This window comes from Onthophagus taurus, chromosome 1 (genome assembly GCF_036711975.1).
Source record: "Onthophagus taurus isolate NC chromosome 1, IU_Otau_3.0, whole genome shotgun sequence".
Taxonomy (NCBI): domain Eukaryota; kingdom Metazoa; phylum Arthropoda; class Insecta; order Coleoptera; family Scarabaeidae; genus Onthophagus; species Onthophagus taurus.
The window spans coordinates 24,369,481-24,385,812 of NC_091966.1; the positions used below are offsets into that span (position 1 = coordinate 24,369,481).

Below are 16,332 nucleotides of genomic sequence, written 5' to 3' on the forward strand. Positions count from 1 at the left end.
GCTAAGGAATAACCCCCCCACATTTTTTGCCGCATGTTTACCTAATACCCTGTATATGAGCATAACTCTGGTGCGCTTCAATCCTTTATACAGTACGTCCATAAATTAGAGGTCATTATCGGCAAAAACTTTATAATCATTTTCAGAATAGGTTTCATTTCATTTTTCCGTCACACTTGAATATGATACCATTTATATCACAAAATATGGAAAAGGATTTTATATGTGTACAGTAAACAAGTGAAGATGTTAATCAAAAATCAGTTTACGGAAGGAATTAGGCCTTCTGCACACGGAGCTGCTCGTCATAGACGCGTATTAGACACGATTGTAAGAAGGCGTACGCTTCAGTGCATTTCACGTATTTCTAAATGAAAATCTGCAGAGACAACGCAGCGTCGCGATTTCGTCCACCAAAGGCCTTCTGCACACGGAGCTGCTCATCATAGACGCGTATTAGACACGATTGTAGGAAGACGTACGCTTCATTGCATCTCACGTGTTTTTAAATGAAAACCTGCACATGGCGACGCAGCGTCGCGATCTGGTTTGAACATGCAAGCTGCATAGCGGCCGGCGTACAGCAGTGTTGGTCGCTTGGCGTAGAGGTAACGCCGTATAAATAAAATAATAAGTAAAAATGGAAGATAAAAGCGATCAAACGGTGAAATTTGTTCAGTTAATTGAAAATTATCAGTGTTTATATAATCATACATTAGCTGAACACTCTAGAAAAGATGTTACCGAAAAAGCTTGGTCTGCAATAGGTCAAAAAATGAAATGGACAGGTAATTCAAGAATTATTTCATATATTATTATATGGATATTCATTTTAACATTTTATAAACAATAATTCCATTGCCATGGTAAAGCTACATTTGGTGATAAAAAATAATTAGCTAAATAGTTTCGGAGATTTTGAGGTGAGGAAGTTTCATTGATATTTATATTTTCAATATCTGGCAAGTTTCTCGGATTTTGCGGATTCTTTTCTATTACAGGAACTGCGTATAATGTGCCATCTTTTTTTCTAATGAAATTGTGTAAAACGCATGCACATTGTATTATTGATATAATTGTTTCATATTTGCGGACTCGTATAGGTGTTAAAAAAATTTGAAATTTTTGAGTCATCATTCCAAAAGCACATTCTATTGTTTTTCTTCCACGACTATGTCTGTAATTGAAAATTCGCATTTTATTGTTAATATTTCTTTCGGGGTATGGCCTCATAATATTTTGTCTCAAAGGAAATGCGTTATCAGCTGCAAAATAATATGGGAATTTATTGCCACTTTCGTCGTTTGGAAGTTCTATTAAAGATGGCAAAGTATTGTGGTCTCTAACCAACGACCAAATGTAGAAACCCGAAAGATGCCTCCATCACTATTTCGGCCAGCATATCCGCATTCTATTGTTGTGAACAGCCCTTCAGCATCACAACAGCCAAACAAAACAACAGAATGATAATTTTTATAATTAAAGTTGGTGGATCCGGAATTTGGATATTTCTGAATGCGGATATGTTTACCGTCAATTGCTCCTAAACAGTTTGGCAACTGCCATAGCTCAAAAAATCTACTTGCTATTTGTTTCCATTTTTCTGTATTTGGTAACGACATATATGGCTCCTTCAACACATTCCATATCGCTTTTGTAGTTTGTTCTACAATACTTCCCACTGTACGTTCACCTCTTTGAAAATATAAAGATAGAGCAGTAAATGTACATCCAGTAGCTAAATATCTAAAACAAAAAACTAGTTGTATATATTATATGAAAAGCACGCTATATTGGCTTATAAACACGTGAATTTTTTATAGCGGCAGATTGTAAAGACAAATGGAAAAACATTCGGAATGGTTTTGTACGCAGCCTTAAACCACCTGCGAGTGGATCATCAGCAAAATCTAAAAAACCTTACTATTTACACGACATTATGCAGTTTGTCTTGCCATATGTAAGACCCATTCAGCATTTAGAAAAAACCGGAAACATTTCGTTGGAAGAAAGTGAAATAGTGACAGAGACCGACGAAGACAATCCTGAACCTCAATTAAGTTATACCCTGCTTGAAGAAAATAAAAACAATAACGTCACGAAATCTTCTGAAGAAAGTTCTTTTAACTTTGAAAAAAAGAAAAGAAAGAGAAGACATGTACAGGAAAAAGATGAAATCGATCACGCTATTTTAGATTATATCAAAGAAAAGAAAAGTAATAAGACTTTAGATGACGATCGAAGGATGTTTCTTTTAAGTTTATTACCCGACATAAAGAACTTATCAGACAAAAATATGCAACAATTTAAAATTAAAACACTTGTATTGCTAGAACAACTGTTAACGCAGCAAGAGCAATCTATAGATCCTTTTCAAATGCACGATAACGCACAAAGCAATCACGCTCCCTCGCCGATTAGTATTGCGTCGTCTTCAGCTTCCAGTATTTATGATACCACGGATGGATACACAATTCATAATTTGGAAAGTTTACCTGCTTGTAGTAGTAATATAAATGACCAAAATAATTTTCTTTAAAAATTAAATATATAACTTGTATTATTGTTTTTATAATAAATAAATTACTTTACTTACCTTAGCGTTATCAAAATTCTCTCTTCTGCACTAACACATTCACGCATGTTAGTATTTTGTTTTTGAATGGTGGGACCTACAATTAACACCAGTTCTTTAAACGTATTTTTAGACATTCTGTAGAAACTTTGAAATTTAGAGTCGTCTACTGATAGCTCTTTGGCAGCAATAAATAGTCTCTTGTCGATATTTTTGCGAATATAAGGATGCACCCAAAATTTTCTCTTATATTTCTGTTTTCTCTTACGAGAACGAAGATAATTTAACAAAAGTAGATCCTCTTCATCACTTGACATATTGGTAAGTACTGAATAAAATACGTTTTAAGATCGGTTTGTTTGCGGATCTTTAGGCGTATAAGAAGCGTCGCTGCATGACGCTTTTAAGTGTCTTATTAGACGAAATCGCTACGCCGCGTCGTTATTTGCATTTTTTCATTTAAAAATACGTGAGATGCACTGTAGCGTACGCCTTCCTACAATCGCATCTAATACGCGTCTATGACGAGCAGCTCCGTGTGCTGAAGGCCTTAGTGTGTAAATGTAAAATACCAATAAGACACAGAAAGTATAAAGGAACTCACCAATACAAATGTTAGTTCGAAAACTAAAAATTAAAGAAAACGGTTACAAAACAGTTAGAAAACAGGAAGTCAAAAGAAATGTGTAATGTCCTTTTGAAAAACAATACAATTCAGACTATCGTAAAAACTGGTACATTAACACATGTTGTATGAGGTTATCTAAAAGATAAGATTAGAAGAATTACAGGAAAAGGGGGGACATATAAATAATTTATGAGCTTTCAGAAAAGAATCTTCAACAGTCAACTTCATTAAACTTACAGCATAGGCTAGGCGTATGGATAAATTTAGACTAGCAAAAACGGTAAATGTCTGCTGATCACGTTAAATGTTAGGAACTAATTTGAAATACTCGTTACAATGCTAATTAAAGAATTATATGCGATCTGCTACCAGCTCTTTCAAGATCGAGATGACGGATAAATCAGTGGAAGGTAAATTTTGAAGTAATTGAAGAAAACTATGAAATAAAGGTAAATAACATAGTGTACGAAAGTAAAAGGAAAAAATCAAAATTCCTAAAATGTAGTAAAATCTTAGGAAGTATGCTTTCGTCGAGGAACAGGTAGCTATTTACAGTTTATATAAAAGATGATTTGCGAAAGAACGAACGCACTAGTAGTAAAAACTTAAACTAAAAACATATATTTAGGGTTTTTGTTAACCAACCTTCCTGACAACCAGACTTCCTAATAATGTTGACCCAACTCACAATCAGTGTAAATTGGAATTATTTTTGCAACAAGATGGCATACCATTATGTCTCTCCTGTTCAAGCTTGTTTAAACGAAATACTTTCCAATCGATGAATTGACCAATAAAATCTGAAAAGTAAAGTTTACACGACTCGACTAAATGTATGATCTAAAAATTAGAATACGAGATAACGTGGTGCAAATTATATCAACGGAAATTATTAGGAAGGTATAAATACACAGTTTGCTCATAATTTAATTATTATCTGAAATAGTTAATATTTAATGGACCACTTTTACGTGGTCAATGTTAATGTTTACCGATTACATAACAGAAAGGAAGATTGATTTGAAAAATACATTTATAACTTCATGACTTTTTTAACTATGACCGAAGAACGATCAATTTGCTTTAAAGATTTAGCAAAGAATATAAATCGTTTCACCTGTTTCAGCATTATTTGAAATAAATCACATTAAGAACATTATAATATAACAAGAACAAAATTTTTCCAATAGTTTAAACAAGAAAAGTTTAAAAATAAATACTTAAAGTTGTTCATAGTTTTTACCACACTTTCCCCCTGGCTATTTTTCGTGTCTTGTATGCGAAAAAATAAGTACACCACTATTAAAATAAACTGAATAATATGTAATCAACAATATCCCGAAACATAGCATTTAGCAATAAAAGAATATTTAAAGTATTTATACAATGTATCAACGATTAGTTTAAACAAAGTTCCTGCGTTCTTAAGTTGAAGTATGTCATCTTAAATTAGATCATGAAACGTAAAATTCAAGTATTTTAGAACTTTGAATATACCTTATAGAAGAACAAATACATTTACTCACTCAAAAAACATGTGTTATAAATACATATGAAGCATTTCAAGTAGGGATTTCGTAGATTCCTATGCAGCAGCTGCCACATCTTTTCTAGTTTGTTTTTCAACACAAATATCTATTTTGTGTATCATTGTTTAAATAATGAGTCGTTTGTCGGCAATTGTGGAAAAATAATTAGTCACACTACACATAACTGACATATAGCGCATAACATCGCCTTAAGCGACTTGCATACTTTCCTGTTTTTGATTTTAAAGATTGTCCTTATGAAGCAATAGGTACCTCTATTATGCAGGTGTTATATAGGAAATGCTGAACATTTTCTTTGAAAAATTGTACTGAAATGTCATGAAAGAATAACACTACTTTTGTAATCGTATAAACTTCTTTTTCTGTAGCTGAGAAATGCTGTTTACTATAACATTTAATTCAGCATAATCATTAAGGAAATTGGTAAATCTGCATTGCTTGCTTAAGAGGTTCGCAACGACAGTGTTTATTAATGGAAGGAACATAAACACCATTGATATGACCGATATACTGCTTATTTCAGAATATATTTTCCGTCAAATTGATCCATTGTCGGTGGGACTTACGATGTATGTGACTATATTTACATCGGTATACCACGGGTTGCGCATCCATTTCGAGTTCTGAAATTCCTGTATTTTTTTAACAAATATATATTATAGTTAATTAAAAATATTTAGCTAACAAACATACCTAAAGATTTTAACTTATTGATACTGACTGCGATTTTTAAAGAGCCCTCTTCACACGATCAATATATATTGTCAATATCTAAGTATTGACGATATTATTGAACGTGTGAGTAGAAGGATTGACATATTGTCAATATTAAAAATATTGATGGGATGGTTTGACGAAAACGAAAATATTTGATATATTGACAGTCTGAGGGACATATTGACAATCCTGCGTTAGTAGGATTATATTACGGATTATATTTATCGCGTAATAATTAATTCAGACAGATATACTTTAATGGACGAAAGTGCTATTAACTCCCAGGATGGTTCATTAACACAATGTAAACATGACATGACATCTTTGACGGCAAACGCAAAACTAAGTAGATTGTCAATAAATACTGATAGTCTGAAGCAATTACAGTTTGTCAATATTTATTGGCCATATTGACAATATTTTATTGACAATTTTATAATAAGGATGGCATAGTTTTTCAGCTGTTTTCGTCTTTATCCTCATATTTTAATATCTTATTCTAATATTTTCAGTTTTCTGTCAATACTCTTTTTTTTTCTGTTGTTTATTGGATTTAATAATATCATAAATTGTCATAAACTGTCATTATTATGTAGCGTTGTTTTACTGTACATATTCTAAGATGGTAAGATACCAGTAAGATACACTAGATATGATGTGTAAAATTGTACCATTTTAGAGCTTGTGTTAAACAGCGTTCAACGTGGTGAAAAAATCTGTGGCCTTACATAGTGAGCGGCTCAGCGATTTGTCTTTACAATGATAATGTCCAGTATTTCAACAAAAATAAACTGTCTATAAATTTCAAAAGGAGACGATAAGTCCAATATGTGCACTTTCATACCAGCTTGCTCGAAAAGGAGAGTCATCTGACACTTCATTGCATTCATTCTGGAGCTGTTCGCTGGATATTTCATCGAGTGATGCATTTTGTTCCCTTTCGAAGGGCGCATAAGATTAGGTTCTATTATAACACAATATTTTCTCATGCTTTCAATTTATATTCGTCACTCACGCTTAAGCTTTATAAACTTAAGCAATATTTACAGTGAGCCAATGTGAACGCATTATGAAAATTTAGTCTATCGAGATTTGAACATGCAAAGTTATGCAAAAATCATATGTACGTATGAATGTATGTACACTGTATAGTTAACCACAATTAGTTGTTACATCGAAATATGGTATATGGCTATCACACTAAATAACTATTCATAATAAAATTTGTTCACTTTTAGTTTTTCGGAAAATGAGTCAACTTTGTTTTCAAAACCAATAATACCCCACAATTGTTAAGGAATATACATTATGAATAAGGTTGGGCTCACTACTAAGTGCCTTGTTCTCATACATTCTACATTGTTCTCATATACCACTTTTATAATATTCAAAACCTTTCCATTAACACCTCTTTCTCGTAATATTTCTGATAGTTATGGTCTCGGTACCATATTAAACACTTTTTCCAAGTTTATGCAGGGTAAACTTTTCCGTTCTTGCAGATTCTTCTCTATTATTTGTTTAACTGTAAATATATGGTATTGGATACTTTTTTCTATAACCGCATTGTATTTCATCCAGGGCATTTTCTATTGTAGCTTTTTCTTCCATCTATTATCTGTTCTAAATCGAATCAATTAAGCGCATTACCCACAAAAAGTTCCTAAACGGATTCCCGGGCTGTCATCTTGCTAAGGAATTGTTAAAATATCCTTCAGAACAACATCTTAGATCTTCGTAGGGCTTGGTAAAAGTGCCCTTCACACTGCCACAGGTCTCCTCACGGGACACTGTAAGGTAAATAAGCACCTTCATAACATGAAGCTCTCGAGCCTACGAACAGGATGACGAGACAGTCATACACATCTTGTGTGATTGCCCTTCTCTGACCGACCTCAGAATAAGGACCTTCGGGGAGAAATGGCCAACCACAGATGATATCAGGAACACACCTCTGGGAGATGTCCAGCCTTTGGAAAATCCCTAGCCTGGTTGATGTGACCAGAGTGTGTGATGGGAGGATGCACAAGGGGTCCAATGGAGCTTAAGTGTGATACATACATATCTGTTCTAAAATTTTTGTAGCTATACTCGCTCTATCATTATTGAAATCTTTTCTGTCCCTTTTCGTGTGGACTAGTAGTAAAATGCCGTTTGCATATCTTTAGGTAAAATTACTTCTTGCCACACTTGCTACAGTGTATATAGTAACACTTTTCTTCCCATATATTTTATCATTTCTGTAATTAATCTAGCTTGACCGGGAGCTTGTCCATTTTTAAATTCTTTTATTACCGTTTCAAACTCCTCCACAGTTATCTGCTCATCTGTTTCTATTTGTCTCTTTGTTCTAGTATAAGGGTCGGTTACTTAATCTCATTTTGACTATTTACATGTAACAGTTTCATGAAGTGTTCTTTCCTCTTTCCATCACTTTCTAGCGTCCATCAGTATTAATCCGTTATTACTCTTTACAGCTTTAGTAAGTTGCTGTTTCTTTCCATCGTATCTTCGAACTCTATCCAATTTTGCTTTTTAGCTTCAATCACCATTTCTTGCACTTTCTTTCTTTCCTTTTTAATCGTCATAACTTTCCGCGTTTCTTTTTCTTTAGATAATTGTTCCTAGCCCATTTATTTCTGATACCTTGCTTTATTTCTACCGACCACTTTACGTCTACTTTACGTTGTTCCTTTTATATCTTCCACATGTAATGCTTGCAGCTTTTAGTATAGCTGTTTTGAAATAATTCCATTTGTGTTCAATGTCCCCCATCTCATTGTTAAATCTATTTTTATCCAATTTATTTGTTACAATTTCCGCACACCTCTTCCTAACCATATCCTCTCGTAATTTGTTGCTGGTAAATAAGTTTTGATAGATTTATAGACCACCCTATCCTTGTTTGTTACTTTATTTTACTTTTCTACATGAATGTTCAACCGTATTTTAGTTACTATTGATAGTGGTCAGATAGTGGTTATTGTACTTTTCTAGAATTCATCCTTCCTTCCACATTTTCATCTTCACAAAGCCCATGGACTAAAACTATCGTAACTTACATTTTGTTTATTCCGTTCAGTTCGAAAATTTCATTTAATAAGCCTTTATAATCATTTTAATCTATCAGTATAAAAATTATGATAAAATTAAGTGTATGTCACTACAGTTAATTAGCTTTTGAGCTATAATACATTTTTTTATTCAAAAGCAACAATTTAGAAATTGAGAGACTTCATGGCTATTTTTAATTTTTTTATCCATATTACATACTATTATTATTTTCAAAAAAGGTGTCAAATTTGACTAATTAATAGTAATTAACTTAGCGTGTTGTTATGTTTTACGTTCAATATTAAGAGGACTCGACATCTTAATGACAACAAGTAGTCGTTTTTTCCCAAAATTTTTAGCTTTAACTTCAAGCTGGTGTATAACCCATCAATTATATCCATAATTTATTGTTAATAATACATAACGGCTCAGCGTCGTAAATTATAATACAACAATTCGTTTAGGTCGTATTATCAGATTGTAAATATCATATTCTTTTTTTATTATTCAAAAATATATGTTGGCGTTCTCCGAAATCTAAAATTGATGTATTGAATAAAAGTATAAAAAATTATTTATATAATCAATTGATTATTTTGTTTTCATATTAATTTAATATCAATCAATTGTTATAAATCGTATGTTTCCTGTTTATTACATAGAATTACGATGAAATCCTTCTATATACGACCGTCAAAAGTCAATATTTATATTCGATTGAATTTAATTCCGTATAGATTACGCGAATAGAAATTGAAAGATATATCAAGGACTTTATTTATGACATAGTTAGCGAGAAATCCTTGTTAAAACTAAATAATATAATTCCAACAATATTTCATCAACTCGTAGAGATATTGAATTTTTAATTATTTTTGCACTCCGCCGAACACAATTAAATTAAGTACTTGATGCGTATAAAAATAAATTGGCCATTTTAATACAAATCCTGTTTAAATAGGAGATAAATGCGGTTTTTTATCTCTACATTTTTTTAAAAGATAATTAATTGTTCTTATCATCGCGTTCAGATCAAATTGTCGCAAGTTTATGATTATAGATATTTTTATCAAATCTAGAAAAATGTATTTTAATCCATGTCATTAGTCATTATACAGAGATATAAAGCAAAACGTTTCACGTTTACAATTTAATAATGAAGTTTCTATTTCCATAAATTGCGGTTTTTCTCTCGTGCTTTTTTTAACTTAAAGTAAACAATATTTTTACGAGATATTTCAACATGTCCTTCCATTTTTTATTTAAACATATACATAAATTAACTATCAAAATTTTACTCTAGAAGATTTTAAAATCAAAAAGATCAAAACTTCAGCAGCTAAAAAAATCTTAAATTGAATGATTTTTTATATCTTAATCAATTAAAACTACATAGTTGTTGTTATTGCACGTGTAAAATCTCATTCCCAAAGTTATTTTTTCGCGTCAGTAGATTGGACGTGTTTTATCAAAACTGTATTAAAAAAACTAGGACACAACCACTCGAGAAAACCGTAGTCGTCGAGACTTGATCATCGTTTTCATTTAAGTTTTAAAAAAGGTGTCAATATCAGTGACAATAGTCATATCTGGATCAAGGCTACAAAATGTCGGGGTTGGCCGAGAACTTGTCTCTTTGATTTTCTTTTTATTTTTTAATGCACACCACTTGTATATAATTATTAATTAATTTAAAGTCGTCCCCCGGACGTGCTCATTGTGAAGGTCAATAGAACGTCTCAGTTGCAGTATTGCCCTAAATTGTTTATTGCGTTTTTATTTTTATACTAGTTGACTTGATATAGTTATAAACTAATTTAGTATGCATTCTATATTTCTAGAATAAACTAATAAAATTTGTAAAAGTATTGATGAAACTTCAACTATTGTATAAATGCATTCCATAATTGAGCTACATTAAAAGAAAAGCTAAGTTAACTAAGTATTGGGAAGATTTAACAAATTATTACAACTTCCATATTTGGAACAAACATGTAATGAATTTTTACAAAAGTTAGATGTAGATTCAACTAAAACTTATCGTCAAAAGTTTTTGATTTTAAACATATTCAATAATTTTGTAAATTGATAAATTTTGTAAATAAAATCTTATTGATTATATGATTTTTACCAGAATCAGATAAATGTTACATTCATTATGACCGTTTAGATTATTACTTTTAATTGTATTAAATTAATTACAAAATCATTTTTATTTTAGAATCACATCGAAATGGCGATGCATTAACTGACTCCGAAGATCAACTTGAGGTAAGTTAAACAAATGCTACAGTGACCTTTTTTGTAGTAAATTTTATATTTAATATTTTCAAGAAGGTTTTACTTTTTAAGAATAGTGTAAAATTTCAAGCTATATCGAAAATAGAGATTCTTAATACGGTTCCATTAATAATTTTCTTACCAATATTATAACATAACTCTTCAGGTTTTAATTTCTATTTCGAACGTTAGTTTTTATCCAGGAAGTCATTAAAAAAGGAAATTAAAAAGGAAATAAAAAGGAAATGCGTAGTACATTTGAACACGTCTGCATTTCCAAAATTGGAACATTAATATAGAAAAATTAACATAATTTACACATTACAAAACTAAAAGTGAGTTATAGAAGTGAGGTTTCGTTTTTAAATAATAATTTAATTATGTGGGATATCAGGAATAATTTAGCAAGAAATGAACAACTGAATATAATAGAAATTGAGCCTAAATGTTTATATTATATTACCATAGTTAACATTACTATAAAATAAAACATTTATGTATAAATTTACAGCGATTAAAAGAAATTTAAACATAAAATAATAAAAAGCGAACACACAGTTTATTAAATGTAATCAATTTAGTCAGACAAGAGATAGTCTCTATAGTATTGCAGAAATAGTTGTAAATATGAGTTGGGACAATGGAGAGTGGAATACGCATTAACAATTACCAATGGCAAACATCGCAACAAACGAGCAAGACCAGCAAGACATCTACTTTAGTGTAAGCAATGATTGGCCACAAAGGAGGAAAGAAATAGTATGAATAGAATGCTGTAACACTATACGAAGGTGCTTTTATTATGTTGTTTGTTAGCTACGATGTGGTTTTGAAACGGACTAAAGCAGTGATGTTGACTAGTATGGACATTATGCGAAAGGCAAGTGTATCTTGTGCACTAAGAAAAAAATGATCTTAAAAAAATGCCAAAATCTGTTATTTACAAAAACAAGAAAGAGATTTGAGAAAACATACGAGAAAATGTTAAGAAGCGTGGGCAGACCTCAACCCTTAAAGAGTTTAATACCAATACGATCGCTTCCTTAACAATCAATTCTCCTTTAATTATGTGTTACACCTGCATACGTTTATTATCAAAAAATAAAACTCACACCCAATTTTTTGTTCATAGATATCTCAGAAGATATAACTTGTAACTATATCCTACCGGATTGGTCGAGTACAAGGGTGTTTGCAAGTGATATTGCAAAGGTTAACGAAGCAGTAGCAACAATCTCAAGCCTGTATTCACGTATTCACAGCTTTGAGGCTTTGTTAAGGAATTAGATGTTTTGATTTCGTTTCGTTGTAATAGGTTTTGTTGAGAATGTAAATTTGTTTATTTCAATTATAACTAAAAACAGTTTCGCATTTAGAAAAATTATGACAAAATTACATCTTCATTTTATAACTACAGGCTTGGATCGGAGTTCTTGAGAGTTACTTCTAGTATAAAGCATCTGGACATCGTTTTCAACTCTAAATTACCTGTCAATAATCATTTGGAAGAATAATTTACTAAGGCTAACAGATTTGTAGGTTTCATCATCAGAATTTCCAGACCTTTTACTAACCTACAGTGTGTAAGTTTATGGCCTAGTCTAGGCCTTATATACGGCCTATGTCAATAGTGTACTATATTATGCTTCCGTGGGGTATCCTGTGTATATTGGCCGCCTTGGGGGATCGCAGAAAAAGGTTGCTGGGTATTTAGCCCACAAAAGAGGTGCAGCATCATTGGTTTACGAACGCTGAGCGGACGTAGAACTGCCGCTGACATGTTCTTCTTGCATAAATTGATGAACGGGTTAGTTGATTCACCTGATCTTGTGAATCATATTTCATTCGTTGTGGTTAACTATTCTACTCGAGATCACTGTTTATTTAGATTAGGCACCCGTTTCTAGCACTAATGCACATTTTAATTCGTCGTTATCTCGTATAATTGATACGTAGAATAGTTACTGTTCTGACTTGGATATTTTTGTTTTATCGTTCATTAGTTTTCGTAAGGTTACTTGTAAATTGAACGTCTGACAATAATACTTCGAAATATTGTAATTTATTTTGAATATCATTCCTGTTTCGTTTTCAACAGATCATTTTTTTATACAAGTCTGTTCATTCAAAAATGCAGTGCTATATGAATGATACGTTTAGTCGTTTACAGTTTGTGGATGGTATATGTTGTATTCAGGTGGTAGTGTTTAGTTTTTGGTATAAAAAGTGTCTGTAAAAATGAGTTACGAAGAAGAACAACACAAATTGTGGCAAGAGGGTCTTTCAGACAAAGACGATAATGAACCATTTGAGGATTCTGGTGATGAATTTGTTCCCCGAAATTCTAGTTATTCTTCTGATGATGAACCTGCTAGAAAAAACCACAAAATGTAAGTACGCCAAGCACATTCGCTACAACCCAAGACGCGTCAGATAGTGTATTAGACACGATAAATGATGTTATTCAAACAAATATGCAAGAAAGTAGTGATGCGAATAGTGCGAACAAGTGTGATAGTGACCAGCTGTTATGGGTCAACGTAACTGGAATAAATCTAGAATCACTTCTTTTTACTGAAACAAATGTTGGAAGAATTGCGTATTGGAAGAAATACACGGTGAATATTTTGATAAAGGTCCGTATGAGTTTTTCAAATTATTTCTAACCTCCGAGGTCATAAAACTAATGGTAACAGAGACAAATAGATATGCAGCCCAGTGTAGAGCTGCTGAAAAATTACCCAAATCCAGGATTCACGAATGGCATGACACAAATAAAGAGGAAATTGAATGTTTCCTAGGAATTTTGATTTTGATGAGCCGCTGCCAATTTCCGTCCATTCAATCATACTGGTCCAGAAGTGTTCTATACGCTAACAAAATCAAAGATCTAATTCCTCGTAATCGATTCCAGTTGTTGCAAAAAACATTGCATTTTCATAATAATGAAGTAATAACTGAAGATAAGTTACAAAAAATTTCTCCTTTGGCAAATTTATTAATTAAAAATATCCAAAAGCCTATTGTCCCCATAGAGAATGTGTGTATAGACGAAACCTTAGTACCTTTTAGAGGACGTCTAAGTTTTCGCCAATACATTAGTTACAAAAGCACAAGTTTGGCATCAAACTAATAAACTATGTCTCGACAAAGGATACACGTATAATTTTCAAGTTTATTGCGGAAAGGAGGATAAAACACCAAACCAGCTCTCTTCTGAAAAAATAGTTCTTATTTTGGCTGACAACCTGTTAGATAAAGGACGTATAATCAATACAAATAAGTTATTATTACACTAGTATTTCGTTAGCGCATCAATTACAGAAGAGAAATACCCACTTAGTTGGGACACTGAGAACCTACCGAAAATTTGATTCAAAACTTTTTATCCATGCTGAATAAAAAGCTACAAAAAGGAAAAACTGTTGCAGAAAGCAACAAAAGTGGAAAGATAAACGTGATGTTTGCACTCTCAGCACAAAACACACTGCTGAACTGAAAACAGTCACTCATTACGGCAATGAAAATCAGAAACCAGTGGCTATTATTGATTATAATAAATATAAAACGTACATTGATTTTTCTGACCAAATGAAGACACACAGAACTTCTTTACGTAGAGGCGTAAAATGGTATAGAAAACTGGCTATTGACCTAATTTTGGGTGCTGGTTTGGCGAATGCTCATATTTTACATCAAGAAGTTGCAAATAAAAAAATGTCAATAACGAAATTCATAGATCTTATTTGGAAGCTAACTAAATTTGACGTTTTTCACAGCCCAAAACTATAACCACGCACCGAGCATGTTTTAGAAGACGTGGGTACTAAAAACCGTTGTAGATGTGTTGTTTGTTACGAGAGACTTGCAAAATCTGATAGAAAACAAGCGCAAACCGAGGCCACTCAGTCAAGATATCGTTGTGTAGAATGCTCTAAAAACTATTATTTGAGTTGCTTTTTTGTAGTCCATACATGTACAGAATAATAACATTTTTCTATACTTCCAAGTATTTTTTCATAAAAAAGTTATTTCTGCGCGTCAAAGAATGTATTTGAATTTTGTATTATGTTTTATGGAGTTTTTTATCTTTCAATACAAATTCAATTACTAATATTTCAAGCCTTGAGAATCAACACTCGATTCTCATAGGCATAGGCCAATTCCAGCTTCCAGTTCCATCAGGCAAGTATTTTGAATTTTGAACCGCTGATTTATTTGGCTTTTAAAAGCAAACTTGGATGAGAATCAACTGTTGCTTCTCGTGGCTGTTGTGGAAATTTTGCCGTGCATCAAGTTACGCTTCTCATGGTAGTCAACGTGTTAATCAATGCTTAATAATATATAATAGCCTTAATACTCAATAATAAGCACTGCTCATTGTAAATGAGTTCTTTTTTATTTTTATACTTTATTTTTGTATTGTTAGCGGATACTATTGTGGCGGTTACCTGTATGAATCCAGAATAATGTATAAATATATAAATTATATCATCTATTGTTATTTGTTATATATCATGACTTCTGTCACTTGTCCTGTTTCATTTTACGCTTTCTACTTGTATCAACATACATTGGGGATGGTGACCCCATTCATTTTTATTGCGTTTTTGTGGTTTATTCAGAATATACAGAGTGTTTCACAATATATGCGCAGAACTTCAGAATGTAATAACTTGTCCAAAAACTTGTAAAAAAGTTTCTATCAGCTTACCCTCTAAAATACACCACTTTCGAAATACAGGGTGTTGAAATTTAATAGAAAAAAATTCGTTTTTTGCGAATATCTCCGGAACCGTTTATCGTACATAAAACAGCTTTTATAAGCATTTTCTACTCATAATAAGCTAACTTTGGTGCGAGAAAAAAATGTTTTAAAGTCATAATTGGTGAAGATTTTGATGGGGTAGTGGTTGCTTTTCTCCCCAACTTCTACGCCACTGGAAAAAGTAAGATTTTGAGACGCCCATTTGAACCGTCAATGTTTTCTATACAAAAAAGGTACTGAACAGGTCATGAACTCTAAAGTTGACCCTTTTCAATTCCGTTTAATCTGTTCGGTAAAAAATGTGGGCCTATCAAATGATCACCGACGATGGCAGCCCAAACATTTACGGAAAATTGTTGATGATGATGGCCTTCTGCAATTTCATGTGGATTTTCTTCTGCCCATATGTGGTTTATGGCGAAAATTGAAGATACCATCCTCTGAGAAAGATACTTCATCGGTAAACAGAACTTCGGCTCCAAACTCAGGATTTTGAGCTATTTTGCCTTGCATCCATGTACAAAAACTCAATCTTGGCGAAAAATCTCTTGGCAATAAGGCTTGTACTCTTTGGATATGGTAGGGGTACAAAAGTTGCCTTTTCAAAATTCTCCAAACCGTCGAGTGAGATAGGTTTAAGTTGTGAGCAATTTTTCTGCTAGTTGTGGTCGGATTTTCATCAAAGTCTTCTGCTTGAGGATTTGCAACCTCCATAGGCCGCCCATTATCAGTAGTATTCCTTTTAAAACTTCCATTTTCC

General features: G+C 32.4%; 2 protein-coding genes across 3 annotated transcripts in view; both read left to right on the top strand.

The window, feature by feature from the left end:
- LOC111416557 (peptide transporter family 1) overlaps nucleotides 1–16,332 on the top strand; it is a 38,893-nt gene that overhangs the window by 6,085 nt on the left and 16,476 nt on the right. For both annotated transcript variants that reach the window (XM_071198781.1, XM_071198779.1), the window contains exon 2: nucleotides 10,746–10,795. In XM_071198781.1, the coding sequence (XP_071054882.1) occupies nucleotides 10,746–10,795 (50 nt within the window). The remainder of the gene's footprint in view (nucleotides 1–10,745; nucleotides 10,796–16,332) is intronic.
- On the top strand, nucleotides 618–2,596 carry LOC139431118 (uncharacterized). The gene is made up of 2 exons (XM_071198720.1): nucleotides 618–788; nucleotides 1,824–2,596. The coding sequence occupies exons 1-2, from the start codon at nucleotides 641–643 to the stop codon at nucleotides 2,537–2,539; spliced, it is 864 nt and encodes a 287-aa protein (XP_071054821.1). The 5' UTR covers nucleotides 618–640; the 3' UTR covers nucleotides 2,540–2,596.

What these genes read in the sequence shown, in the direction of transcription:
- LOC139431118 (XM_071198720.1), top strand. Translation starts at nt 641, where the DNA reads ATGGAAGATAAAAGCGATCAAACGGTGAAATTTGTTCAGTTAATTGAA. An exon ending in TCAAAAAATGAAATGGACAG is followed by an intron (nt 789 to 1,823) that starts GTAATTCAAGAA and finishes AATTTTTTATAG; the next exon opens with CGGCAGATTGTAAAGACAAA.